We start from the raw sequence: 24,789 nt of genomic DNA, 5'->3' as shown, positions 1-24,789 counted from the left end.
CATTAAATATAACAAATGACCCATGTATGAAGTAATAAATGTAGGTAAATAAAAAAACTAATTGCATAATTTTGATGTACGTTGCGAGACAAATCTTTTGAGCCTAGTTAGGTCATGGTAGGATAATATTTACCACAAACAAACAAAAAGTGCTACAGTATGCTATAGTATCCGATGTGATATTTTCTCCCAAAATTTCGTAGATACAAACACACCCTAACTAAACACAGCCGTTCATTTCGTGGATCTAAACACACCCTAACTAACATACAGCCGTTCGGATTGGTACCCTGCGGGGCCGGCGGACCTCGGGCCCACGCCGCCAAAGGGGCCCAGCGGAGTTGCCTCCCTGCTCTCTCGTGCTCCGAGAGGCCGAGACCCACGCAACGCCTCCATCCCCCTCCAGCACATTCCGCCCCCACTGAGGAGACCCCGCCTCCTTCCCTGTTCGGCTGTTCCCTCCCCCCAGTCCACGCACGGCCGTTTGCCCGCTACACACACCGCGAGGAGACCCCGCCTTCTTCTCTGCCCCTTCCGCCTCCACCCTCCTGCTGCTTCCGCTCGAAGCTTCCGCCATGGGCGAGGGAGAGGACGAGGCCTCGAGCTCGGGCGCGGCGGCGGGCGCCCCCAAGGACCCGAGAACGATCGCGCGCAAGTAAGAGCCCCCTCCCTCTCGTATTCCCCTCCCGATTCGCTGTTAGATTTTCGCTGCGTGGTTTCTAGTTTTGAGGGGAGTGGTGGAGCGGCAGGGCTCCAAGCCTCGAAGCGGGAGTCGTGGTGGTTTTTGTTTGATCAATTTCTCGCGCGAGGCGGTTTTTGGCAGGTTTTGCGGCGTGATTGCTTTTTCTCCCCCTGTTGTTTCGCTTAGCGCTTCATGCCGGGCACTCTACTTTCGATTTTCTCCGTATTTTTTTAGAACGGTTTGATCGAAGCACCGTTTGGGGACAGAGTTTTAGGAGTTTTCGCATTAGTTTCGCCAGTATGGTTGCAGCTATGGATGTTTAATGCTCCCCTGTTACGAAGTTCAGATGGCTTGTGTGTCTGCCCATCAGGTTTCCCGTTCATAGCTGTTGCTCGGCATTAAAAGCATGTGTGATCCTCAACCTGCCTACGCAATTAATTTATGGCAATGCAGGGCGCATAAATGAACTGAAAGCAATAACTATACGTGATTTCGTGGTGATCTGACCTTCTAGTCATCATTCCTATTACTAGTACTATTTTGTGGCAAATGATGGGCAACCTTTTCGTTTAATGTTGCATGTAGTAGTGTGACACCATGAGTGTCTGTTTTTTTTAGAAAATGTATATTGTCAGAAAAATAGGATTAAAAAATGTATATTGTCAGAAAAAATAGGGGCACTCTGCTTTTATTAATCAAGGATTCCCTCTGTTTCCTTCAAATGATACCGGAGGATCGGAAACAACACTAATGGTTTGCTAATTTTTGGTACTTAGGTATCAGCTGGATCTTTGCAAGAGGGCAGTCCAGGAGAACATCATAGTGTACCTTGGCACGGGATGTGGGAAGACACACATTGCCGTGTTACTCATGTATGAGCTTGGACACCTCATCCGCAAACCCAGCCGGGAGGTGTGCGTCTTCCTAGCACCAACCATTCCCCTTGTCCGCCAGGTAGCATAACTCCTTGCTCCGCTCACTATTATCTATATTTTTTCAGTAACGAATGAAGGCATGTGCTCTAAATTTTTTACTAGATTACCCCAGCTATTCATGAATGTTTGTAACTGCATCTTTCAGTACCAGGTGCAACTCTACATGCTTAGTTAGTGCTATTTTTTCTGTATTCAATATGTTTTGTAGCAAGCAATAGTGATCGCGGATTCCACCAATTTTAAAGTTCAATGTTACTATGGAGGTGGTAAAAACTTAAGAGACCACAAGGCGTGGGAGAATGAGATGGCTGAGTATGAGGTAAGGTTTGCTCTATGTTCTCTTTGCTGGCATCTGCCAAATGGTCACATGTTTTGAATATTTTCAATATTTAGCATAAATTAATAAAGCCGTAGTACTTGGAAATATTTGGAGAAAGAATTCAGACATAGGTGTGTACCTGTGATCATTTTTTTATTCTGAAAACAGAGTTCGGACTCTTGAGTAACATGGAAAATAAACCGTTATATCAACTTTTCCACACAATTTTAGCCATAATATAATCTATTTACACCATTTTTCCCTTCTCCATGCAAAAGGTTTTTCTGCCTAACTTGTGCTGCTTTCTCTGCCACTTCAGGTCCTTGTAATGACTCCTCAAATATTTTTGCGTAATTTGCGGCATTGTTTCATCAAGATGGACTCAGTCGCACTTTTGGTATTTGATGAATGCCATCATGCACAAGCACCAAAAAGGCATCCATATGCACAAATTATGAAGGTATAATCGTTTGCAGTACAATTTTCAATGCTTGTTTTGTCCACATTTATTGGAGCTTCGGGAATTTATATTGAGCCACTGAGCTTCCTCCTGTACCCGTGCATCATTACATCTTTCATTTCTGCGATTTCTCTTGATGACAGGAAGTGCCTTCCTATTTGGACATGGTTTTGATGTAGTGACTTATCAAAAAGGAAAAAAATAAAAAAAAATAAAAAAGAGACTATTGGACTGTAGATTTTCTTTTGGTACATGAAACTTGTTGGTGGGTGAATTCCAGCCTCTATACTCTAGAGGTTCAAACAGATTGGGCATACAACCCTTTTTGCTGATGATGTCCTTGTTCAAATGTTTTCGAGTTGAAAACAATATGTGGAAAATATTGGGCAATGGGCATGCTGGGGACTTATGTGATTATGCCTGTGATCATACATTTATACCTATATAAATGCGTGCAAAGGATTCATGGATTTCTGCAATGTTCCCATTGACATCCTAAGATACAAATTATCCCAACATTCTAATATACATATATGTTTATTTTAAGTTTATTCAAATCTGTATCTGGCATCTGTATTTGTGTCGGAATATAGTTACATGTTAAATCTTCATAATCATATACTTTTCACTTAGACCACCCCCTCTAGCCACTCCGACCCTAAAACCCAGGTGTTAGAGTGGGGGAGAGGGGGGGCTTTATCACTGGACCAACATTCCCCCTACGGCGAGCGAGCCGCGCGGCGCCGCGCCTGTGGCTGCTGGCTGCTGGTCTCAGCGAACCCCGCAGGGGAAATCGCGCAGCAGAAGAAATGCGTGGCCGGTGGGTTTCGAACCCGGGACCTGGCTCTGGTACCAACTTAGACCACCCCCTCTAGCCACTCCGATCCTAAAACCCAGGTGTTAGAGTGGGGGAGAGGGGGGGCTTTATCACTGGACCAACATTTTCAACCCACGTACGTGGAACTACGTGGTTTTGTAAATAAGAAGAATCAAGAACCCATATTCGAGCTTAAGAGGACTCAAACATGGGTGTTGGCGGTGTACACCCACACCTCCCACCAACTGAGCACTCAGTTCCCTATAACCCTTTCTTCTAATGGATATGGATGCTAGATGCTCCAAATATAATTTCTTATCACACTTCTGGCACTTGATCTTTTGTGGCATTTGCTGTTCTTATACAAATGTGCCATTGTATTCTTCATGTTGCACAGTATTGTTGCGTTAAGCCAAAACCTGGTGATATTCAAGCTACTTCTTTCCTTTTTCCTTCAACATTTACCAATTGTACAATACCATTGAGCCCATCACGTCCGACAATCTTGTACTTTTATGAGGGTTTGATCACGTAGTTAGAATGAACAATTTAGGAAATTTTATTGCTTTGAATCAATTGAACTTATGCAGAAGTTGGAGATGCTATATCTCTTTGGCAATACTATTAAAAAAAGTTAAATGAACTGCAGACGTCTCAGTATTTATATATTTCAGGAATTCTACAACAACCTTGATAAACCTCCTCGTGTTTTTGGCATGACTGCTTCACCGATTATTGGAAAAGGTAATGGCGTTCTGCAATAAATGTTTCGTTCCAGGACAGCCAGGTCAATGTTCTGTGTTAATCTCTGCTGCTAGCAACTGTACTAACTTCCAGCTTTTCTCTCATATTTCAAATTAGTCAGAATACAGTCTTGCCATTTTCTCGTGTTATCAGTGATTGAATTTTATTTTCTTTCACTTTATGCCTCACTTTGAAATTGTGTATTCCCTTCTTTTTTCTTTGCCTTCATGCAATATATGCCATTGTTTGATAATTACCTGTTAAAATGATTAACATTGAGTAGACGGACGTGATATTAGTAAATTTGTCTTTAGAAACTTTTTCATGGTGGTGCATCATATTCTTCATGTTTTAAAAGAAAAACTAGACTAATGTAGAAGGACCTAAGGAGGTTTGCATTATTAAGAAGAAATAGGCATCCAAATTTGAGTTGAAGAGGGCTTGAATCTAGGTGGTGGAGATATCCTTTTCCAAGCTACATTATGGTTCTCCTGAAAGAAATGATAATATACCAAAGGTTTGAATATCAGGCAGTTGGAGGGAGGGCGGGAGGTGATGAACTCGTATTGTTGAAGACTGAATGGATATTTGCTCAAATATAAACTTTCTGATCTTTAGAGGCAAATTGAATAGAATCATACTTGAGGGCCATCTTTCTGAACTCTTGCATTGTGCCTTGAAGTCCTGTAAGTGTCAGGGGTTTCCTTTGTCTTGCCATTCCTGATGGTCAAGTCGCAGAAAGGTTTTTCTTATTAGAGTGGAATAATATCTCCCATCCTTTTGCTCCAAAACATTGTGGATGCAAAAAGGTGAAAGTAAGGTGACTGAAGGATTATTGCACTACTCTATTATTTGTTGCAGCAGAAGAGCTCATCAGATTGAAATTCTACGGTTATCTAGTGTAGGAGAGAATAATGAGATGTATTTCTCCAAACCCTAGAAGGGTGGGATATATAGTTCCTATACATGGGCCTCTAGATGGACCTCTATACATGGGCTCACATATACACCAACACCCCCCCGCAGTCTGAACTACCGGCGCAGCGGTGTCCAAGACTGGACAACAAGAAAGCCAACACCCCCCCGCAGTCTGAACTACCGGCACAGTGGTGTTCAAGACTGGACAAAAAGAGAGTACAAAGGGCAAATACCCCCCGCAGCCACAACTAGCCACCGGCTACGTTGAGGCTGAAGCAAAACTCCGAGAAGGTCGAGGAGGGCAGTCCCTTGGTGAAGATGTCAGCAAACTGGGAGGTAGTCGGGACATGGAGTACCCGAACATCGCCGATGGCGACTCTGTCGCGCACGAAGTGTAGGTCGATCTCCACATGCTTCGTCCGCTGATGCTGGACGGGGATGGTGGAGAGGTACACGGCGCTGACGTTGTCGCAGTAGACGAGCGTGCTCTTGGCGAGCGGGCTGTGGAGCTCCGCCAAGAGCTGTCGGAGCCAGGACGCCTCTGCCACGCCGTTAGCGACAGCCCGGTACTCCGCCTCAGCACTGGAGCGGGATCCAACCGGCTGCCGCTTGGACGACCAGGAGACCAGGTTGCCGCCCAGGAAGACGGCGTAGCCGGAAGTGGAGCAGCGAGTGTCCGGACAGCCAGCCCAGTCAGCGTCGGTGTAGACCACCAGCTCAGAGGTGGGAGCGCGGTGAAGAACCAAGCCGAAGCCAACAGTGCCACGGACGTAGCGGATGAGACGCTTCAACGCAGCTAGGTGAGACTCCTGGGGATCATGCATGTGAAGACAGATCTGCTGAACAGCATATGTGAGATCCGGCCGGGTGAAGGTCAGGTACTGTAAGGCACCGGCAAGGCTCCGGTAGGCAGTAGGATCAGCCACGGGATCACCCAGATCAGCAGACAGCTTCGCCTGAGTATCGACAGGAGTAGAGCATGGCTTGTAATCAGTCATCCCAGCCCGCTCCAGAATGTCGAGTGCATATTGCCGCTGGTGAAGGAACAGGCCAGACGGGCGAGTCTCAACAGTAACGCCCAAGAAGTGGTGGAGCAGACCAAGATCCTTCATAGCAAACTCCTGCTGTAGATAGGAGATGACGCGCTCAAGCAACTGCTGACTAGAGGTTGTGAGCATAATATCATCAACATAAAGCAGCAGGTAGGCAGTCTCATCTCCATGGCGGTAGATGAACAGAGAAGTGTCAGCCTTGGCCTCGGTGAATCCCAAAGTCAGCAAGAACGTGGCGAACCGAGAGTACCAAGCCCGAGGAGCCTGCTTCAAACCATAGAGGGACTTGTTGAGCCGGCAGACCATATCCGGACGACTCGAGTCCACAAATCCTGCTGGCTGAGAGCAGTACACTGTCTCTGACAGAGTGCCGTGAAGAAACGCATTCTTCACATCCAGCTGGTGCACAGGCCAGGAGCGAGAGAGCGCAAGCGAGAGGACCGTGCGTACTGTAGCGGGCTTCACCACTGGACTGAAGGTCTCATCATAGTCCACACCAGGCCACTGAGTGAAACCCCGGAGAACTCAGCGAGCCTTGTAGCGCTCCAGTGTGCCGTCAGCCCGACGCTTATGCGTCCACATCCACTTGCCGGTGACCACATTGCAACCAGACGGACGCGGCACGAGGTCCCACGTCTGGTTGGTAAGGAGAACCGCGTACTCCTCTTCCATCGCGCGACGCCAGTGAGGATCCGCTAGGGCATCGCGGACAGAGGAGGGTACCGGAGAGACCTGCGGCTCGCCCTCGGTGGCGGAGAGGGTCGTGGCCTGAGACGCCATCCGCCGAGTCACCATGGGATGGATATGTCGAGGATCCCGATGGATGACTGGGGGGTGGTACACCTCCGGCTCGACTCGAGAGCGAGTCGGCGGAGGCGGCGGCGGCGACGACTCCGGTGTAGACGTCGGAGGAGCCTCCGGAGCAAGAGTCGGCGCCGGCGCCGGCGCCGAACGACGCCGGTACAGCTACACCGGCTCAGCGTATCGCGGCGGCGCCGATGTCGGTGCCGAACGACGCCGGTACACCTGCACCGGCTGAGCATACCGCGCAGGTGCAGGAGAAGACACCGGGGCCGCGCGTGGCGCAGCAGGAGACAACGGGGCCGCGCGCGGCGCAACAGGAGACACCGGGGCCGCGCGCGGCGCAGCAGGAGACACCGGGTCCGCGTGCGGCACGATCGGAGGTCCGGGGGCTGCGCGTGGCGCGACCGCGGGCACCGGGGCCGCGCTCGGCGCAGCAAGGATCACCGGAAGCGGTGCCGGTGTGTCGGGAAAACCTGCAGGGAAAGGACAGACATGTAACGGTGGCAGAACCACCGGGTCAGTCGGAAACAGAGACTCCAGCTCGGGGTCAGGCGAAGGAGTGGAGGAGGTGGAGTAGGGGAAATCCGACTCGTCAAAGACAACGTGTCGGGAGATCAGGACGCGGCGAGAGGGTGAGGTCAAAGCATCGGTACCCCTTGTGGTCAGGGGAGTAACCAAGGAACACACAACGAGTCGAGCGGGGCGCCAGCTTGTGAGGAGCAGTGGCGGAGGTGTTAGGATAACACGCACACCCGAAGACCCGAAGGTGGTCGTAGCGAGGAGGGGTACCGAAGAGAGCGTGGTGTGGAGTGGGAGCAAGAGAAGCAGTGGACGGAAGGCGGTTAAGCAAGTAGGTGGCGGTGTGGAGGCTCTCAGCCCATAAGCGCGGGGGCAGAGAGGCCTGGATCAGAAGGGTGCGCACGACGTCGTTCGTCGTGCGAATCATCCGCTCAGCCTTGCCGTTCTGGGGTGAGATATACGGAAAGACATACGCAGCTGAACAACTCGAGAGAGGAAGAAGGAACGGGAGGTGGAGTTGTCGAACTCACGCCCGTTATCACACTGGACGGCCTTAACGGTGAGGCCGAACTGAGTGGACACCCAGGCGAAGAAGTGGAGGGTGGGGAAGGTCTCAGACTTGGCGCGCAAAGAAAAGTCCAAGAGTAGTGCGAGAAATCACCGACCACCACCAGATAGTACTTATAGACAGAAAGGCTGAGTACAGGAGAGGTCCACAGGTCACAGTGAACAAGATCAAAGGCATGCGTCGCATGCGAAGAAGAAGAAGAAAAATGAAGCCGAACATGACGACCGAGCTGGCACGCATGGCAGAGGGTCTCAGCAGGAGCCCTAGTACCAGGAACATCGGTACTACGACTGAGCTGAGCCAGAATGTCGCGGCCAGGGTGACCAAGACGGCGGTGCCATGTGGTGGAAGACGGCGTAACGGCAAAAGCGGCAGACCAAGACGGCCAGGGCGAAGAAGAAGGCGAGAGTGGTGCAGCGGAAGAAGAAAGGCGAAGGGTGTAAAGGGGCCTCGTGCTGTCACACCGAAGTAGCGGACGCCGGGAGGCCGAATCCTTTACAGTGAGGCCAGAAGAATCAAACTCGATGGAACAAGAATTGTCAGCTGTAAACTGACGAATGGAAAGAACGTTATGAACCATCTGAGGAGTCACAAGGACATTGGGAAGACGAAAAGAGCCAGAAGCAGAACCCACGGCGGTGACAGGAAGGCAAGACCCGTCACCAACCATGATGGAAGGAGGACAAGAGGGGTGTGGGGGTCGGACAGAAGAGAGGATACCGGCATGTAGGGTGGCGTGGAAGGAGGCACCCGAGTCGGCGATCCACTCGGTGCTGACCGGCTGCGTCCGCCCCGTGGCGTTGAAGGACTGCGCCAGTGCGGCCTGGTCCTACCCCCCAGGCCAGGTCGGCTGCTGGCTGGGTGGAGCGGGCGGGGTCCAGAACGGGCGCGAACAGGGGAGCAGCAGCGGCGAGCATGGCCGCCGGCTGGGGCTGAGGACGAGGGCCCCCCCTGACCCTGAACCGGCCACATTGGAATGCACCCTGGCCAGGGCGTACCTCCAGGGCCAGGAGCAGGAGTGGGAGCCGGAGTCGGGTCCGGAGTGCCCCGAGCACCACCACCACGTCCTCTCCGCCGCCGACGCCCTCGGCCTCCCCCAGAGGGCGGAGCCTGGTGGGAGGACGAAGTGCCGTGCTCGGTGAAGGGGACGACGGGCGGGACAAGGAAGTAGGGCTTCTCCGCGGCGACGAGGGAGGTGGCTGCCCGCGCGGCGTGCGCGGCGTGCGCGACGGCATGCGCGGCGTGTGCGGCGGGCTCGGTGGCGGCCTGCGCGGCGTGCGCGGCGGCGAGGGAGGCGGCGGCTCGCGCGGCGGGCACGGGGGGCGCGACGGCCTGCGCGGCAGGCGCGGCGTGCGCGACGTCCTGCACGGCGTGCGCCCGCACGAGCTTGGCCTCGACGAGCGTGGCCTCGAGGTCCCGCAGCACCTCCTGCATGCGCTCGTAGGCCTTGAGGTGCGAGTCGACCGCGGCGGGTGGGGCGGCGCCGGCGCCCTGGGGCGGCATTGCGCACGCGCCGGGGGCGCCCGTGCCACCCGCAGCGGCGGCAGTGGCCTGGAAGGGCCACGCGCGCGCAGAGGCCGGGGCCAGAGGAGGGAGGGCCGCGCCAGCCGCGCCCGCGTGGGCGGCAGCGGCAGCAGTGGCAGTGGCTGCGCTGGTCGTGGGAGCAGCGAGGGCCGCCAGGGCCGGGGCCAGCCACGCACGCGTGCCAGGGGCGGACCCGGCAGCAGGGGCTGCGCCAGGGGCGCCAGGGGGTCCGCGCCGCGCGGATCCGGCGGAAGGGGCTGTAGGGCCTGCGCGCCCCGCGCCCTGGGCAGCGGTGGCCACGCACGCGCGCCAGGGGTGGGATCCGGCAGCAGGGGCGGCTGGGCAGAGGCTGCCTGGGCAAGAGCGGCGGCAAGGGCGGCGGCGGCGGATCCCGCGGCCTCTGCGGGCACGCGCCCCGCGCGCCCGCAGAGGCAGAGCCAGGGCGGCGGCGGCGGTCGCGCCAGCCACGCCTGCACCCTGGGTGGCGGCGGCAGCGGTTGGGGGGGGGCGCGGAAGCCCCCGGCCCAGGTGGCGGCGGACGCGCCGCGAGCAGCGGGCCGCAGGCGGCGGCCTCCTGCACGCCGGGGTTGGCGAAGGTGACCTGTGCGACGGGGAAGGCAGAGGCAGGCCACGTGAGTGGCGCCTGGAACAGGGGAGTAGAGGCAGCGGCGGCGGGAGCAGAGCCTGCAGAGGAAGAAAGGGGAGGGAAGGAGGATAGGGGTGGTGCCGGCGGCGCCGGCGGCCGGCCGGCCATGGAGGCAGCGGCGGCAGCCGGGGAGAGGGAGAGAGAGGGCTAGGCTAATGATACAATGTAGGAGAGAATAATGAGATATATTCCTCCAAATCCTAGAAGGGTGGGATATATAGTTCTTATACATGGGCTCACATATACACTAATATCTAGGGACACACAAAAGAGTGTTTAAACGAACACAAAAAAAAAGCAAAATGTTAGAAGATAGTGTTGCTTACTAATACCGTAATATGGTGATATGGTGTTCTTAATCTACAGTGTATTATCAAATTTAATTATATATCTTCCCTATGCTGGGTAATTATCATACTTATGCTTTCTTTTAAAGGTGGGTCTAACAAGCTTATCTACACTAAATGTATCAACAGTCTTGAGGAATTACTTAATGCAAAGGTACATACCACCAGTGTTCTCCACAAATCTGCTCAGCTTAAGGGATTATGATTTTGATAACCCTGTAACTCTCATGGTATATAGGTTTGTTCAGTTGATAATGAAGAACTTGAAAGTGTGGTTGCTTCTCCTGAGATTGAAGTGTACTTTTATGGCCCCGTTGGTCAGTCTAACTTGACTGCAAGTTACAGCAAAGGGCTTGATGGCTATAAGCTCCAGGTGAAATTTTGTTCTATTATTATACCAGATTTATCTTTGGTCCAGTGGACATGAGCTTATGTGTTACTTTCTCTTTTCTTTGTCCTTCAACTACTTCTGTTGAGCTCTGAACAGTCTGAATGCATGCTAAGAGAGAGCCTATGCAATTTCAAGGAGTCTCAGAAGAAACTGAAGTCTTTAAGGAGGTTGCATGAAAATGTGATTTTCTGTTTGCAAGAAATTGGTCTTTTTGGAGCTCTGCAAGTGAGTTGGCACAGTTTGTTCAACTGATGTTTAAGATCTTTACAATGTTGATGAGTGAATCAAAATCTTTCTTTGCTATTCCTAACTTACTTTGGCGTGCTCTCCAGCAAGTGGCAGTAGGAATGTAGAACTATTCCACGGTAACCACCTGTAGCTTGCTGCTCGCATGTGTTCTTCCATTTTGGTAGTGTACTTCTTTGCTTATTTGGCGTGCTCTCCAGCAAGTGGCAGTAGCTTCCATTTTTTTATAGACATCACTTTGCTTATTTGTGTTTAAACTGACTATAGTGTACTTCTTTGCATCTTTCGGCAACGTTTGTGATTATGTTCATTAGGCAAAGCTCGTCACTATGATAAAGATGTTTGAGGCTTACAGATCCCAAATAACTTACATTATTGCAAGAACTTGTTTTTTTTTTCATTACAATTATTTTGGTACGTCTTGTTTTGCCTTTTTCTTCTGTGTAAGATAAATGCAAGATTCATTGAACTCAAAAGGAGAGGCTTTGAAAAGTTGACAGGCCCAATTAGTTCCCCAAAAGTTCGGTTTTGCAATCTTAGTGCAACAACATATCAATACTTTTGCCTTGTTTTTTCTTGTAGTAGTTCACGTAGTGTTACTGCCACATTGCATAATGTAGGACTTTGGTACATACATAATCGTGTATTTCATTGGCAAGTGATGATTTGAACCCAATTGAGAAATATGTTAGACCTTAGAACCCACAGTTAAAATCTGCTTATTCTGGAAGAAGCGACTAATATTATGTTTGCATGAGTCTTCTCGTAGACTCTTTTCTGTTTATATGCTGCTTGGGCACATAGCAATATAGCATTTTGTACTGTCAGGAGTAAGGATTGATTAAAGAATATTCCCACGACATCGGTTAGAGTGTTGAAATCCTGGGGGGGGGGGGGGGTGTCGATGAAACCCCTGTTGGCAGACCGGGTTTGAATCTTGGTACCAGCTTCTATAAGACAATCAGAGGGACATCTTTCCCTCTGGCTGATTTTTTTTTTCATGTGATTGTTCATTTAGTTTCAAAATTCTTTACTTGCAATTTCAACTTAGAAAATGCTTTATTCACAATTGAAAATTTGATATCCTTGGCTGCTTCCCCCTTTAGACAAACAGGGAGAGATGGAATATGCATTTTGTTTCTTATAAAGAAACTTCTAGATCCTGTCCATGTTGGCCTGTTTGGTTTGGGACAAAAACCTTGTCCTGCCATACTTGTTGATGCGTGTCTTTGGTTTGATGCCATGGTTGTTGCTTACCGAAAATTCTTTGCCTTCTGCTAGAAGTTTTCCACACTTTTGGCATCCATTTCGGCTACCGCATTTTTTGTGGAACACCTCATATCTGATATTATATTTTTTGACTGTAGTGCAGGCTGCAAGGGTCTTTCTATCTTCCAGTGGTGGTAGTCTAGACAGAAAAGGGGTTGACATTGATGACAATCATGCCAGTTTTGTACAGCATTATCTAAACAAAGCAATTTCTCTTCTAAGTTGCGACGTATTAGATGGTGAGCGCCCCCTTTCTCTAGTACCCTTGGCTGGCATTAGGCATTGTATAGGCCTGTGTATTTGTATAGGCCCATATTGGGCGTGCCAGCCCATATTGGGCGTGTACTTCTTGTACTCCAAGCCATTGGCACTATATAATGAAAGGTCACCCCCCTGATTAGGGTGTGTGGTGTTTGCCCAACTCTCTACCTCTCTACATGGTATCACGAGATTAGGGATCAGATCCTGTCTCCTCGCTTCCGCGCCCCTCTGCCCCCTCGCGCTAGGGTTTCTGCCCCTGCGCGCCGGCTGCTGCCTGCCCTAGGCGCCGCCCACCCTGCGCCGGGTCTCCCCCCTGCGCATCCCCTACCCCCGTGCCGCCGATTCCCGGCAGCGCGCCAGCACACCTAGCGGATCAATCTGATCGCGCGCCCCTCCCCCATCGCCATGTCGTCTGCTGCTTCGACCAACTCGACCACGTCGAGTTCCTCCAGCTCCTCCTCTGGATCTGGCGACATGGCGCCAGACATCTTCATCCATCCGGCGGCTGCTGTGTGTGTGAAGTCGCACGTCCCCTTCATGTTGGAGATGTCCTCCAACTACCTCAAGTGGGCGTCCTACTTCAAGGTTCTGTGCGGCAAGTTCGGCCTCCGTCCGCACATCGACGCTCCTGGCACCGCCAACCCCGATGATCCTCATTGGGTCATCGCCGACTCTTGTGTCAAGAGTTGGCTCTTCGGCTCCGTCGGCGACTCCGTCCTCGATCTCTCCATGACCAGCGACGATCAGACTGCCCGTCAGCTCTGGTCGGCCATCGAGGAGCTCTTCACCGCCTACCAGGAGCCGCGTGCCGTCCTCCTCCTCGAGCAGTTTCACACACTCTCCCAAGGCGACTCCACCATCTCGGAGTACTGTCAGCACATCAAGTTGAAGGCTGCAGAACTCCGCGCCGTCGGCCATCCCATTGAGGGCCGCCAGCTCGTCCTCGCCATGCTTCGTGGGCTCCAACCTCGCTTCGCCAGCACCGTGGACGACATCACCAACTCCACCGTCCTCCCAACGTTCTCCCACGCCCACGACATGCTGGTCCTCAAGGAGACGCAGCTGTCCAGCGATGAGAAGGCCATCGCCAGGACTGCTCTCATCGCCTCCGCGGGCTCTGGCTGCACCAGCCCGGGCGGGTGCCGCTCCACCACCTCCAGCGCATCCTCCAACGGCACTGGTGGCGGCCAGCCCACCCATCCCAAGCCCACTGGGAACCCTGGCAACAAGAGGAAGGGCGGCGGCGGCTACAGGAAGGGCGGCGGCGGCAACAGCAACGGTGCAGGCGGCGGCCGCGCACCAGAGCCCAGAAAACAGCGCCACCGCCTCCAACCCTTACCGCCCCATCGGCCCTTGGATCTGCCCTTGGATCTGCTATAATCCCTAGGCGCCACAGGGGCTGTTTCCCACCGGCGGCGCGACGCAGGGAGCTGCAACCGGTGCCTGGCGCCCCGGCATCCTCGGCGCCCCACCTCAGGCCCACACCGCCTTTGCCCCGGTTCAGGTGTCTCCTCCAGCACCTACCTGGGACCAGGCGGGTCTGGTTGCCGCCCTCAATCAGATGGCTCTACAGAACCAGACCTCCTGGGTCATGGACTCCGGTGCTTCGTCTCATATGAGCACCACAGATGGTATACTCTTATCCCACCTCCCTTCTTCTCATTCTTTCATCATTGTTGGCAATGGTCACACTATTCCTATCACCTGTCGTGGCGAGTCCGTCCTTCCTATAGCAGCCTCCAATTTTGTTCTTAGCAATGTTCTAGTTGTTCCATCCCTCGTGTGCAATCTCTTATCCGTTTGCCAGTTTACTAGGGATAACAACTGTTCCATTGAATTTGACGCTTTGGGTTTTTCTGTGAAGGATATCCTGACCAATCGCGTGATGCTTCGCTGCAATAGTGCTGGTGACCTCTACACCCTCCCCGCCGCCCCACCAGCACCGCAAGCCCACCTCGCCATCTCCACCGACCTCTGGCATCACCGTCTCGGTCATCCCGGCTCCTCCGCCATCGACATCCTTAGGAATAATCATTTTATTCATTGTAATAAGGCACCAAACACTATCTGTCATTCGTGCCAGTTTGGGAAACATGTGTGTCTCCCGTTTTCAGCTTCTAGTTCTTCTACCTCTAGGCCTTTTGAACTAATACATTGTGATGTTTGGACGTCCCCAGTTGCTAGTGTTGCTGGCGCTCAGTATTACCTCGTTCTTCTTGATGATTTTACTCATTTTTGCTGGACCTTCCCTCTAGTCCACAAATCCGAGGTAGCTACCCATATCGTCTCCTTCTGCAACCTAGTACAGAACCAGTTCAACCTTGCTGTTAAGACCTTCTAGGCTGACAACGGCAAAGAATTCGTAAATAATGCCCTCGCCACCCTTTTCACCTCTCGCGGCATTCTTTTACGTCTTTCCTGCCCCTACACCTCCCCACAAAATGGCAAAGCTGAGCGTGTTCTTCGAACGTTAAACAACATCGTCCGCACCCTGCTTATCCATGTGCACATGCCTCCTCCCTACTGGGTTGAGGCCCTAAGTACGGCCACCTATCTCCTGAATAGGTGCCCCAGCTCTGCCATCCGGAATGGCATTCCCTTCTCGCTGCTGTACGGCTCGCCACCAGACTACTCCCTTCTTCGTGTCTTCGGGTGCCTCTGTTACCCAAACATGACTGCCACAGCTCGCCACAAGTTGGCGCCTCGCTCCACTGCATGCGTGTTCCTTGGATATCCCTCCTCCCATAAGGATTATCGCTGTCTCGACCTTTCCACGCGTCTAATCATCTCTAGACATGTCGTCTTCGATGAGACTTGCTTCCCTTTCAGTTTATACTCATCCAAGTCGTCTCCCAGCGACTTGGATTTTCTTCTTGCAGGCTCTGCCGTGCCGGTGCGTTACACTGCTGCCACGGCCTCTCCCGCGGCTGCTCCGTCACTTGTTGACGTCGAGCAACCGCTCCCTCGCCGGGCTCACCTAGAGGAGCTTCCCGACGACCCCGCCATCCTGTGGCGTGGTCCCCTCGTCATCCCGGGACCTCGGCGTCTTGTTGCGGCCGCCCCAGCACCTCCACCTGCTGCGGCTGCTCCTGCAGTACCCGCTGCGGCTACCGTCCTGGCCACCAGCTGCCTTCGACCGCATCTACAGCCGCCGTGCACGGGATGACCTCCCTGAACTGGCCACACCACCGGTCCAGCCTCCACCGTCCTCCAGCTGGCCGGTCACTCGGCAGCAGACAGGCTCGCTCAAGCTTGTCCACCAGTTCGGTTTCCCGCCGCCTCCTCCGCCACCGGCGCCCACGGCACAGGTCGCCCTCGTCTCCACCGCTATCTCCCCGATCTCGGGGAACTACAGGAGCGCACTCGCCGACCCCCAGTGGCGCACTGCCATGGTGGACGAGTACCAGGCTCTCATCGACAACGACACCTGGCGTCTCGTCCCGCGACCACCTAACGCGAACGTTGTGACTGGCAAGTGGATTTATAATCATAAATTCCACTCCGACTGTTCCCTTGCCCGTCACAAGGCTCGCTGGGTTGTTCACGGCTTCACTCAGCGCCACGGCATCGACTACGATGAGACCTTCAACCCTGTCGTCAAGCCGGCGACGATTCGCGTCGTCCTCAGCATCGCCACTTCCCGTCGCTGGCTGATCCACCAGTTGGATGTGAAGAACGCTTTTCTTCACGGCGACTTGGAGGAGACCGTCTACTGTCAGCAGCCTTCGGGCTTTGTTGACCCTGCTCACCCCGACCATGTGTGTCTCCTCCAGCGATCCCTCTACGGCCTCAAGCAGGCTCCTCGGGCGTGGTACCAGCGGTTCGCCATGTATCTTCATCAGCTCGGCTTCTCCGCCTCGGCGTCCGACACCTCCCTCTTTGTGCTTCAAGAGGGGGGCGCTACGGCGTACCTGCTTCTCTACGTCGACGACATCGTCCTGACGGCCTCGACTCCGACTCTTCTGCAGCGCATCACTGAGCGTCTGCACTCGGAGTTCGCCATGACAGACCTTGGCGATCTACACCACTTCCTGGGGATCTCCGTCACGCGCTCCTCCGACGGGCTCTTCCTCTCCCAGCGCCAGTACGTGCTGGATCTTCTCCAGCGTGCAGGCATGGCCGAGTGTCACTCTACTTCGACACCAGTTGACGCTCGTGCCAAGCTCTCTGCCACAGAGGGCTCCCCAGTCGCCGACCCCACCGAGTACCGGAGTCTTGCCGGCGCCCTTCAGTACCTCACGCTGACTCAGCCTGATCTCGCATATGCAGTGCAGCAAGTCTGCCTGTTCATGCACGATCCGCGCGAGCCCCACCTTGCGCTTGTCAAGCACATCCTCCGGTACGTGAAGGGTACTCTTTCGGCCGGTCTCCACATTGGCACTGGACCGGTAGACAGACTGGTCGCCTACTCTGACGCTGACTGGGCGGGCTGCCCAGACTCCCGTCGCTCTACATCAGGTTTCTGTCTTCTTGGAAGACAACCTGGTGTCCTGGTCGTCCAAACGGCAAACCACGGTATCCCGGTCCAATGCGGAGGCCGAGTACCGGGCGGTTGCTCACGTTGTCGCCGAGTGCTGCTGGTTGCGGCAACTTCTTCAGGAGCTCCACATCCCGCTGAAGGTTGCTACAGTTGTCTACTGCGACAATGTTAGCGCTGTCTACATGACAGCCAACCCGGTCCACCACCGTCGTACCAAGCACATCGAGATCGACATCCACTTCGTCCGCGAGAAGGTGGCTCTTGGCGAAGTTCGTGTTCTTCATGTGCCGTCATAGTATCAGTTCGCGGATATTATGATGAAGGGGTTACCTGTTCAGCTGTTTCAGGATTTCAGGTCCATTCTTTGCGTCCGACTGCCTGACGCTTCGACTGCGGGCGGGTATTAGGCATTGTATAGGCCTGTGTATTTGTATAGGCCCATATTGGGCGTGCCGGCCCATATTGGGCGTGTACTTCTTGTACTCCAAGCCATTGGCACTATATGAAAGGTCCCCCCCTCCCGATTAGGGTGTGTGGTGTTTGCCCAACTCTCTACCTCTCTACAGCTGGTATGCATCTTTTCTTAACTTCGGATGTGTTGTTCAAGAAGGGTAGGTTATCTGCATATGTCATGTAGCATAGCCTGTACTGGATGGATGCATTTTAGAGTGACAGTTTATTGGCAACAAATATAAATTCAAAACATGACAAGACTTGTTTTTAGGTGCTGATGCTGATTCAGTTGATCTAGAGACGCTGGAGGAACCTTTCTTCTCAAAAAAATTTGCAGTCCTTATTGACGTCCTGTCAAGATACAGGTAAGCCTGATCATCTGTGCTACTATCATTTTTTAGAAACATATCTTTGATTTCCAATCATGTACCTTAAGGCAATATAAGCTATAATTCTGCTGGGTGCCTGACTTTGATCTCTCTGACACTACATTCTTTCAAGCAAATATGTTATCAGCTATGTATATAATCAGAAAATGTCCACCTTTGCCTTACTTTAAAAACACATTACTGTATAAACTAAAGGTAATGGTCTAATAGCCTGCCGGCATTCATTAATTTTAGTCATCTGACATTACTACACAAACAAGTGGCTAGAAATTTTATAGGATAGACTGAGCCTAAAAATGACTAAAATATGTCTTCAAGTTGGACTTAAAACTCTCCCTTGAAGTTGAGGGTAACTCAGCTTCATAGGCATCCACTGAAGATTTTTGGAGCCTGTCTTATTACTATGGTAAACAGCAAGTTACAATGTATGTGAACAAGTATGAAGGTATTCCGAATGGAAAGGGTGTTGGTTGATCTCAAATTATCAAATACTAATAGAAAGTGCGTATCAGGGTATAATATTTTCACAATTGAAAGGGATACAACTTATTTCTGGGGTTTCATATTGAAGATGGTGCCGACAACCTGGTAACTAAGTTCACTTTGAATTACCAGAAAGACTGTTTATGCGATGAATTTGGAAACAACTACTAACACACCTTCATTGAAAGCAAATATGGCTCAGGAATAATAGATTGATTATGGAGAGACAAAGCTCGTGTACATATGTAGGCAAGGATGGCCTAGGGTTTAGGAAAGAATACCTAACCAATGGAGATCCTTGCCTAATCCATATCCAACTCTACATCCCCTGAAGGGGGAGGCGCACGGCCAGGGGGCCCGCGCTGCCTGCTACCCACGACCTGCCTAAAGTACTCGCTAACATTCATTAGCTGAAAGCATGGCACAACTTGGAGGGAGTCAGGATAACTAGGGTTTGTAACTATTTACACAATGTGCGAACTCTGCTCAGGTATGACAAATCCATATAATAACTGGATATGCACCTGCCAGAGGGAAGCCCAATCCTCTGTTTTTTTCCTTGGGACCTATCGTTGCTAAAAAAAACAGCCTTTATCCCATTCGTAACTGCTGGTACAGCCACTTTGAGACTTACTCGCTTGATAAATGTGTATAATACTCGAGTAGATGTACTGAACCAAGGATGTACATGCTGCTTTCTGGTTTGTTCAAATAATATTCCATTGCTTTGCAGTTCGACCTAAATGTGTCGAAAAGCCAACTGAAAACGAAGCAATTTCAACATCTTAGCTTTTTCTTTCGTTTCTTCAACAAGCAGGCTAGAGGAAAACATGAAGTGTATTGTTTTTGTGAAAAGAATAATTGTCGCAAGAGTAGTTGCACATATTCTCCAAAATCTGAAGTGCCTTGATTTTTGGAAATGTGAGTTTCTTGTGGGATGCCACTCAGGATTGGAGAACATGTCAAGGAACAAGATGGGTTCTATCATTGAAAAGTTCTCTTCGGGTGAGGTATAGTCTGAAGTTGTCCCGTTCTTAATAGATCTTGTTAGTTTTTTATTATCTCTGCCAGCACCAGTATTTATGTTTATGCTTCTTGTGTTACAGCCCCTTTTCTTTACTTTTTTGCAGGTCAACCTTTTGGTCGCTACTAATGTAGGTGAGGAGGGACTTGACATTCAGACTTGCTGCCTTGTTGTGCGGTTTGATCTCCCAGAAACTGTTTCTAGCTTTATCCAGTCAAGGGGACGTGCCCGGATGAATAAATCTAAATACATTTTCCTCCTGGAGAGGTCTGGCTAATTTGCACTAATCTATCGTAATTCTTAACATTTCCTTGAATTTAGTTCAATATTTTCATTCTAGAACTTGAAGGTCTCCATTTCTCATGTACCAGGGGAAATCAGTCTCATGAGAAGTTGGTTGGTGATTATATTACTGGTGAAAGCATTATGGATAAAGAGATTAATTGGAGATCGTCAAATGATATGTTCGATTGCCTTGAGGAGAATATATATCGAGTGAACGACACTGGTGCTTCCATTAGCACGGCTTACAGTGTGTCTCTATTACATTGCTATTGTGACAACCTTCCTAGAGATATGTATGCAAGGACCGATAATTATTCTACCCATTGTGTCATGTAACACTTTGCTAGAAAAATTTGACACCCCTTGTTGCAGGTTTTTTATTCCTTCCCCAGCATTCTTCTATGTTGATGATGTTGAAGGAGTAGTATGCAGACTAATTCTTCCACCAAATGCTGCTTTTCGTCAAGTGAACAGTCAACCCTGTCCGTCAAAAGATGAAGCTAAGAGAGATGCATGCTTGAAAGCATGCATAAGACTTCACGAACTGGGTGCTTTGACAGATTTTCTTCTGCCAGGCCAAGGCTCTAGAAAGACTAAGGTGTCAACAATAGATATTTCTGAAATCAACAAAGCTGAGGGTATGGTCATGGTCCATTATTCAGAATATAATGTGGGAAACATTGGAAATTTGGGTTAACCATTTTTTCCATGTTTCAGATGAAAGTTTTAGGGAAGAGCTTCATGAGATGTTGATTCCTGCGATTCTAAGACCTTCAAGATACAAACTGGACTGCTCGTTGAACTTGCATTTCTACTACATAGAGTTTATTCCCAAACCAGCAGATAGACAATATCAGATGTTTGGTCTTTTTGTGATCGATGCCCTTCCGAAGGAAGCTGAAAAGTTGGACGTTGAATTGCATCTTGCTCATGCCAGGATTGTGAAAGCAGGAATTGAATATTTGGGAATGATTACATTTAACAAAGAAGAGGCACTGTCTTTCATATCTTTTCAAATGTTAATACACAAATTTTCATGGGACATTGCTTCACATGTCTATGGTTTTGTTTTCCAGATGATGCTTGCACGCAATTTCCAAGAAATGTGTTTGAAGGTTCTCCTGGACAGATCTGAGTTCACCTCATCTTATGTTATGTTGGGAAATGATGCTGCATTGCAAATGGATTCAACATTTTACTTGTTGCTTCCCATCAAGCAGAAATTCTATGGTGATAAGTTTATGATTGATTGGCCAGCAGTGAAGCGGTGTTTATCATCACCTGTATTCCAAGATCCAAGGGGTTTGTCTCTGCATGACTCATATTTGCCAAATGAGTCTCTGAAGCTTCTTGATGGAACATACAGTAAAGCTGATGTGATTGGCAGTTTGGTCTTCACTCCCCACACCAAACTGTTTTTCTTCGTTGATGTCATTCTAGATGAAGTAAATGCTAAAAGTGAATTCAATGGTGCAACTTATGCAGAATATTTTAAGGAAGGGTAATAAGCTGAATTATTTCCTGAATTATTTCTTACACACCCATTCATAGTCTAATTTTATTTCTTTACAAAATATTCATATAACATATTAAGCACCCATCAGGGCAAATATACATCACTAAGCTCTAAAATTTCGAGTTATGTGTACCATTTAAGAAGTATGAGTAGAAATGCGTGTGTAGATTTATTTAATAATTTATCCATACTTCTAGAATTGTATACTAGTCATGTATCTACTTTGATCCTATACTAGTCATGTATCTTTACTTCTGCATCATTTCTGGCCCCCCAAAATAAAATGATGCATCTGTCAACTGCTTCATAATGTTATGCCTTATTTAAACCAGGTGTCATATCGAGCTATCCCATCCTGAACAGCCATTTTTGAAAGCTAAACAACTCTTCAATCTGCGCAATCTGCTGCATAACCGACAACTAGAGAGCACAGGTTAGTCTATTGCTCTTTCAAAACAGCCACTGTTGTTTGATATCATCACTGTTTGACCACGGTACTCGTGTTCAACTTGTCTGAAGGTGAAATATTAGTTATTGCAGTCTGCAATTTAAGTTCCGATATTTAAGAACATTTGTGTCATATGTGGCCTTTTTCTTTAAAAGCTCTGATACTTTTAATGCCATGTTTCACATTGATCGTCTATGTATCTGATGATCTCCCTTTACTTAATATTATTGTGAGTAACAGCCAACTTATGGCATAGATGATTATCAATGTCCACTGTCCTGACGTCAACATTGATGTCTCTAAGCTGGACGGCTGCAGAGACATGATAAAAATGCTAAAATAATGATGACTGCAGAGAAATGATAAAAGTGCTAAAATGCAGTTGCCAGCCAGCCAGGCAAAAGTATATTAAGGTTGTTATATGGCCACTTCTGCAGTTTGAGCCTAATAGGGTTTTCCTTTCAAATCCAAGAATGAACAAGAACACAGTTACTTTGTGGTTATCGGTGTTGGAACGAGCCAAATTCAGTATTGCCACTGACAGGTCATTCCATCATTGAGCAAGTCCTGGTACCAAAAGATCTCATCCATTTGATTCTCAACTCATGGATGGCTCATGTTGAGTTATACATGTATTGGAAGAAGTTCCTTCAACCATTTATTTTTATTTCAAAATTCTCAAACTGCTCGTTGATTTCAATCAAAGTCATGAACTGTATGTGAATGTATTTGATCTAGTAATTTTTCCTGCTTTTATGGCTTTTAAGCAATGAGATGACTGTTATGTACCCAAGCCGTGACTTGTTCCTATTAGAATATTGATGAATACTGCTATTCTTTGATTGTTCTGAGCCTGCTAGGCTGGTACAGTACTTGTGATATTTATTTTTTCCTTTACTATTTCTTATAAGAATCTGAGGGTCATGAATTGATGGAGCACTTTGTGAAGTTACCTCCAGAGCTATGCTCTTTGAAGATAACTGGGTTTTCAAAATATATGGGTAGTTCTTTGTCCTTGCTGCCATCTTTAATGTGTCGCTTGGAGAATTTGTTGGTGGCTATTGAGTTGAAGGATCTCATGCTATCTTATTTCCCAGAGGCTTCTCAAATTAGTGCTTCCGGGGTAAGTCATACTTATAACTTTGCAATAATGTTGACGATGAAACTGCTAGTTTGATTTTGCTATCTATGCTGGAAATAATTGTGATTTATGACAAATAAATTACAGATCCTTGAAGCGCTGACTACTGAGAGGTGTTTGGAGAGGATCTCATTGGAGCGCTTTGAAGTCCTAGGCGATGCTTTCTTGAAGTATGTAGTTGGGCGCCATAGCTTTATTTCGTACGAAGGACTTGATGAAGGCCAGTTGACTAGGAGACGTTCTGATATAGTGAATAATTCAAATTTATACGACTTATCAATTAGAAGAAATTTGCAGGTGAGTTCATTGTACTAATATCCCAATATTTATTTTATTTTAACTTTATATGTTTGTAGCAGTTATTTCAACTTATCTTATTATGGAACATATCAGATGTACTCTTCCTTGTGCTGCTGACAGGGTAGAACCTCAAGCACCAGAGGGCAAAAGTTTAAATCATGATTTTGTTTCCATTCAAGACTACTTATATACAAATTCACCTTGTAACTTAGGACTTAATGTTGCATTTTTTCCTGTCATATTCTACATAAAAAATGCAATATGCAACCCTTTTTTTTGTCTCTCGAACGAGCAGGATAGCTGCATGGTTTACTATATAGAAGAATAGTATAAGTAATACCAAACATTCCACACAAAACAAGTTAGAACATATGCACTACTAATTGAGAATGAAAAGAAAAAAAAAGGCCTTAAAGCACTTTGTCTATCATACTAACAGCCACTGGAAGCCTGGAACTCCTTTGCCCTACAGTACCCCACAAATAGGCACCGGCCCTGTACACATGTAGAGAGGCACCATTAAACATGGGTTCACTGTGGTGTTTCCATAATTCCCAAGAACCAGAATTCAATGAACTACTTGCCCCTGTTTAAGTCCTTAGCTCCACAAAGGCGAAAGCTTGATTGTGTCAGCCTATGGCGCCACCATGTGCAAGCCAACCTATTGGAGAATACTGAACCAGACGTACCTGGAGACCACACAAGAAACGAGGTGTTGCATTGATCCAGCAGCCTTATCACACAGAGAGCAGTGGGTGTTTACCTATCTATCAGCTATCCTGCATCAGTTGATAATTGCCAAAAGTGGGTGTTTAGCTAATCTATCAGCTATCCAGCATCAGTTGATAATAGCCGCCAATACATGAAAAACTTACGCAGTGGTGCTCACAATTCCCAAACCCGTTCCAAGGGGTAAACCTGACAACAGTACCAATGAAGAAATAATTATAGGACGACTTAGGTTTATATCTCAGATTCAGTGAGCTTCCAAACATGCTGATCCTGTACTTTGTTGAAAAGTGATATCATCCATCATCAAATCCCAAATATGGAGACACTCAACAGTTGCTTGTACCATCAAAGCCCCCTTATATTGGCGATCCGTCATTGATTGCTCAGCCCTTGTGCAACTTAGCTTTGATGTGCATTATGTTGGTTTTTTCTTAGTTAGTCCCTCCATTTTTCAGTAATAAGTTAAGACAATGTAATCAGTTCTTTTTTAGATAATTAGCTTGACCTAAACATCATATATTTATAACCAGAGGTAATACCTGCTAATGCTGTTGAACATGTTTGTTTCTGTTTCTGATATATTCTATCATCATCTCTTGTTAATGTTATAGTTACCTGTCTTCAAATATTTAAGTAGGAAATCACCGGTCCTCTCTTTTGTGTACGAGTTTTTTACATCCACCATAAGTGACAGTAATTTAAGTTTACTATAAAGTTATGCCATGATATTCTGCACTGTGTTGCACAAAATCTAAAGCGTCTTATTGCAAACTTTAGGTATACATACGGGATCAACAGTTTGAACCTACTCAGTTCTTTGCACTGGGAAGGCCATGTAAAGTTGTTTGCAATCCTGAAACAGAAGCGAGTTTACACCCGAAGAATATCGACCCCGATAAACAAGAAAACTGTAACTTGAGGTGTACAAAGTCACATCATTGGTTGCATAGGAAGACAATTGCAGATGTTGTTGAATCACTTCTTGGAGCATTTATTGTCGAGAGTGGATTCAAAGCTGCATTTGCATTTCTACATT

At 48.9% G+C, this 24,789-nt stretch overlaps 1 protein-coding gene across 1 annotated transcript; it reads left to right on the top strand.

Annotated features, from left to right (window-relative positions):
• Positions 1-428: 428 nt before the first annotated feature.
• Positions 429-24,785, top strand: LOC120681206 (endoribonuclease Dicer homolog 4-like; the record flags this gene model as incomplete). Its single annotated transcript, XM_039962727.1, has 20 exons — positions 429-655; positions 1,459-1,636; positions 1,826-1,936; positions 2,256-2,396; positions 3,888-3,957; positions 10,425-10,489; positions 10,574-10,708; positions 10,823-10,951; positions 12,345-12,480; positions 17,707-17,800; positions 19,125-19,317; positions 19,438-19,598; positions 19,703-19,909; positions 19,989-20,254; positions 20,334-20,608; positions 20,693-21,117; positions 21,465-21,565; positions 22,492-22,703; positions 22,809-23,018; positions 24,531-24,785. Coding segments are annotated over exons 1-20 (3,444 nt in total), but the record flags the coding sequence as incomplete, so codon positions are not given.
• Positions 24,786-24,789: the final 4 nt, after the last annotated feature.

Source organism: Panicum virgatum, chromosome 7N (genome assembly GCF_016808335.1).
Source record: "Panicum virgatum strain AP13 chromosome 7N, P.virgatum_v5, whole genome shotgun sequence".
NCBI classification, from domain to species: Eukaryota; Viridiplantae; Streptophyta; class Magnoliopsida; order Poales; family Poaceae; genus Panicum; species Panicum virgatum.
The sequence above is the reverse complement of the archived record's forward strand: the minus strand, read 5'-3'. Positions and strand labels throughout refer to the sequence as shown.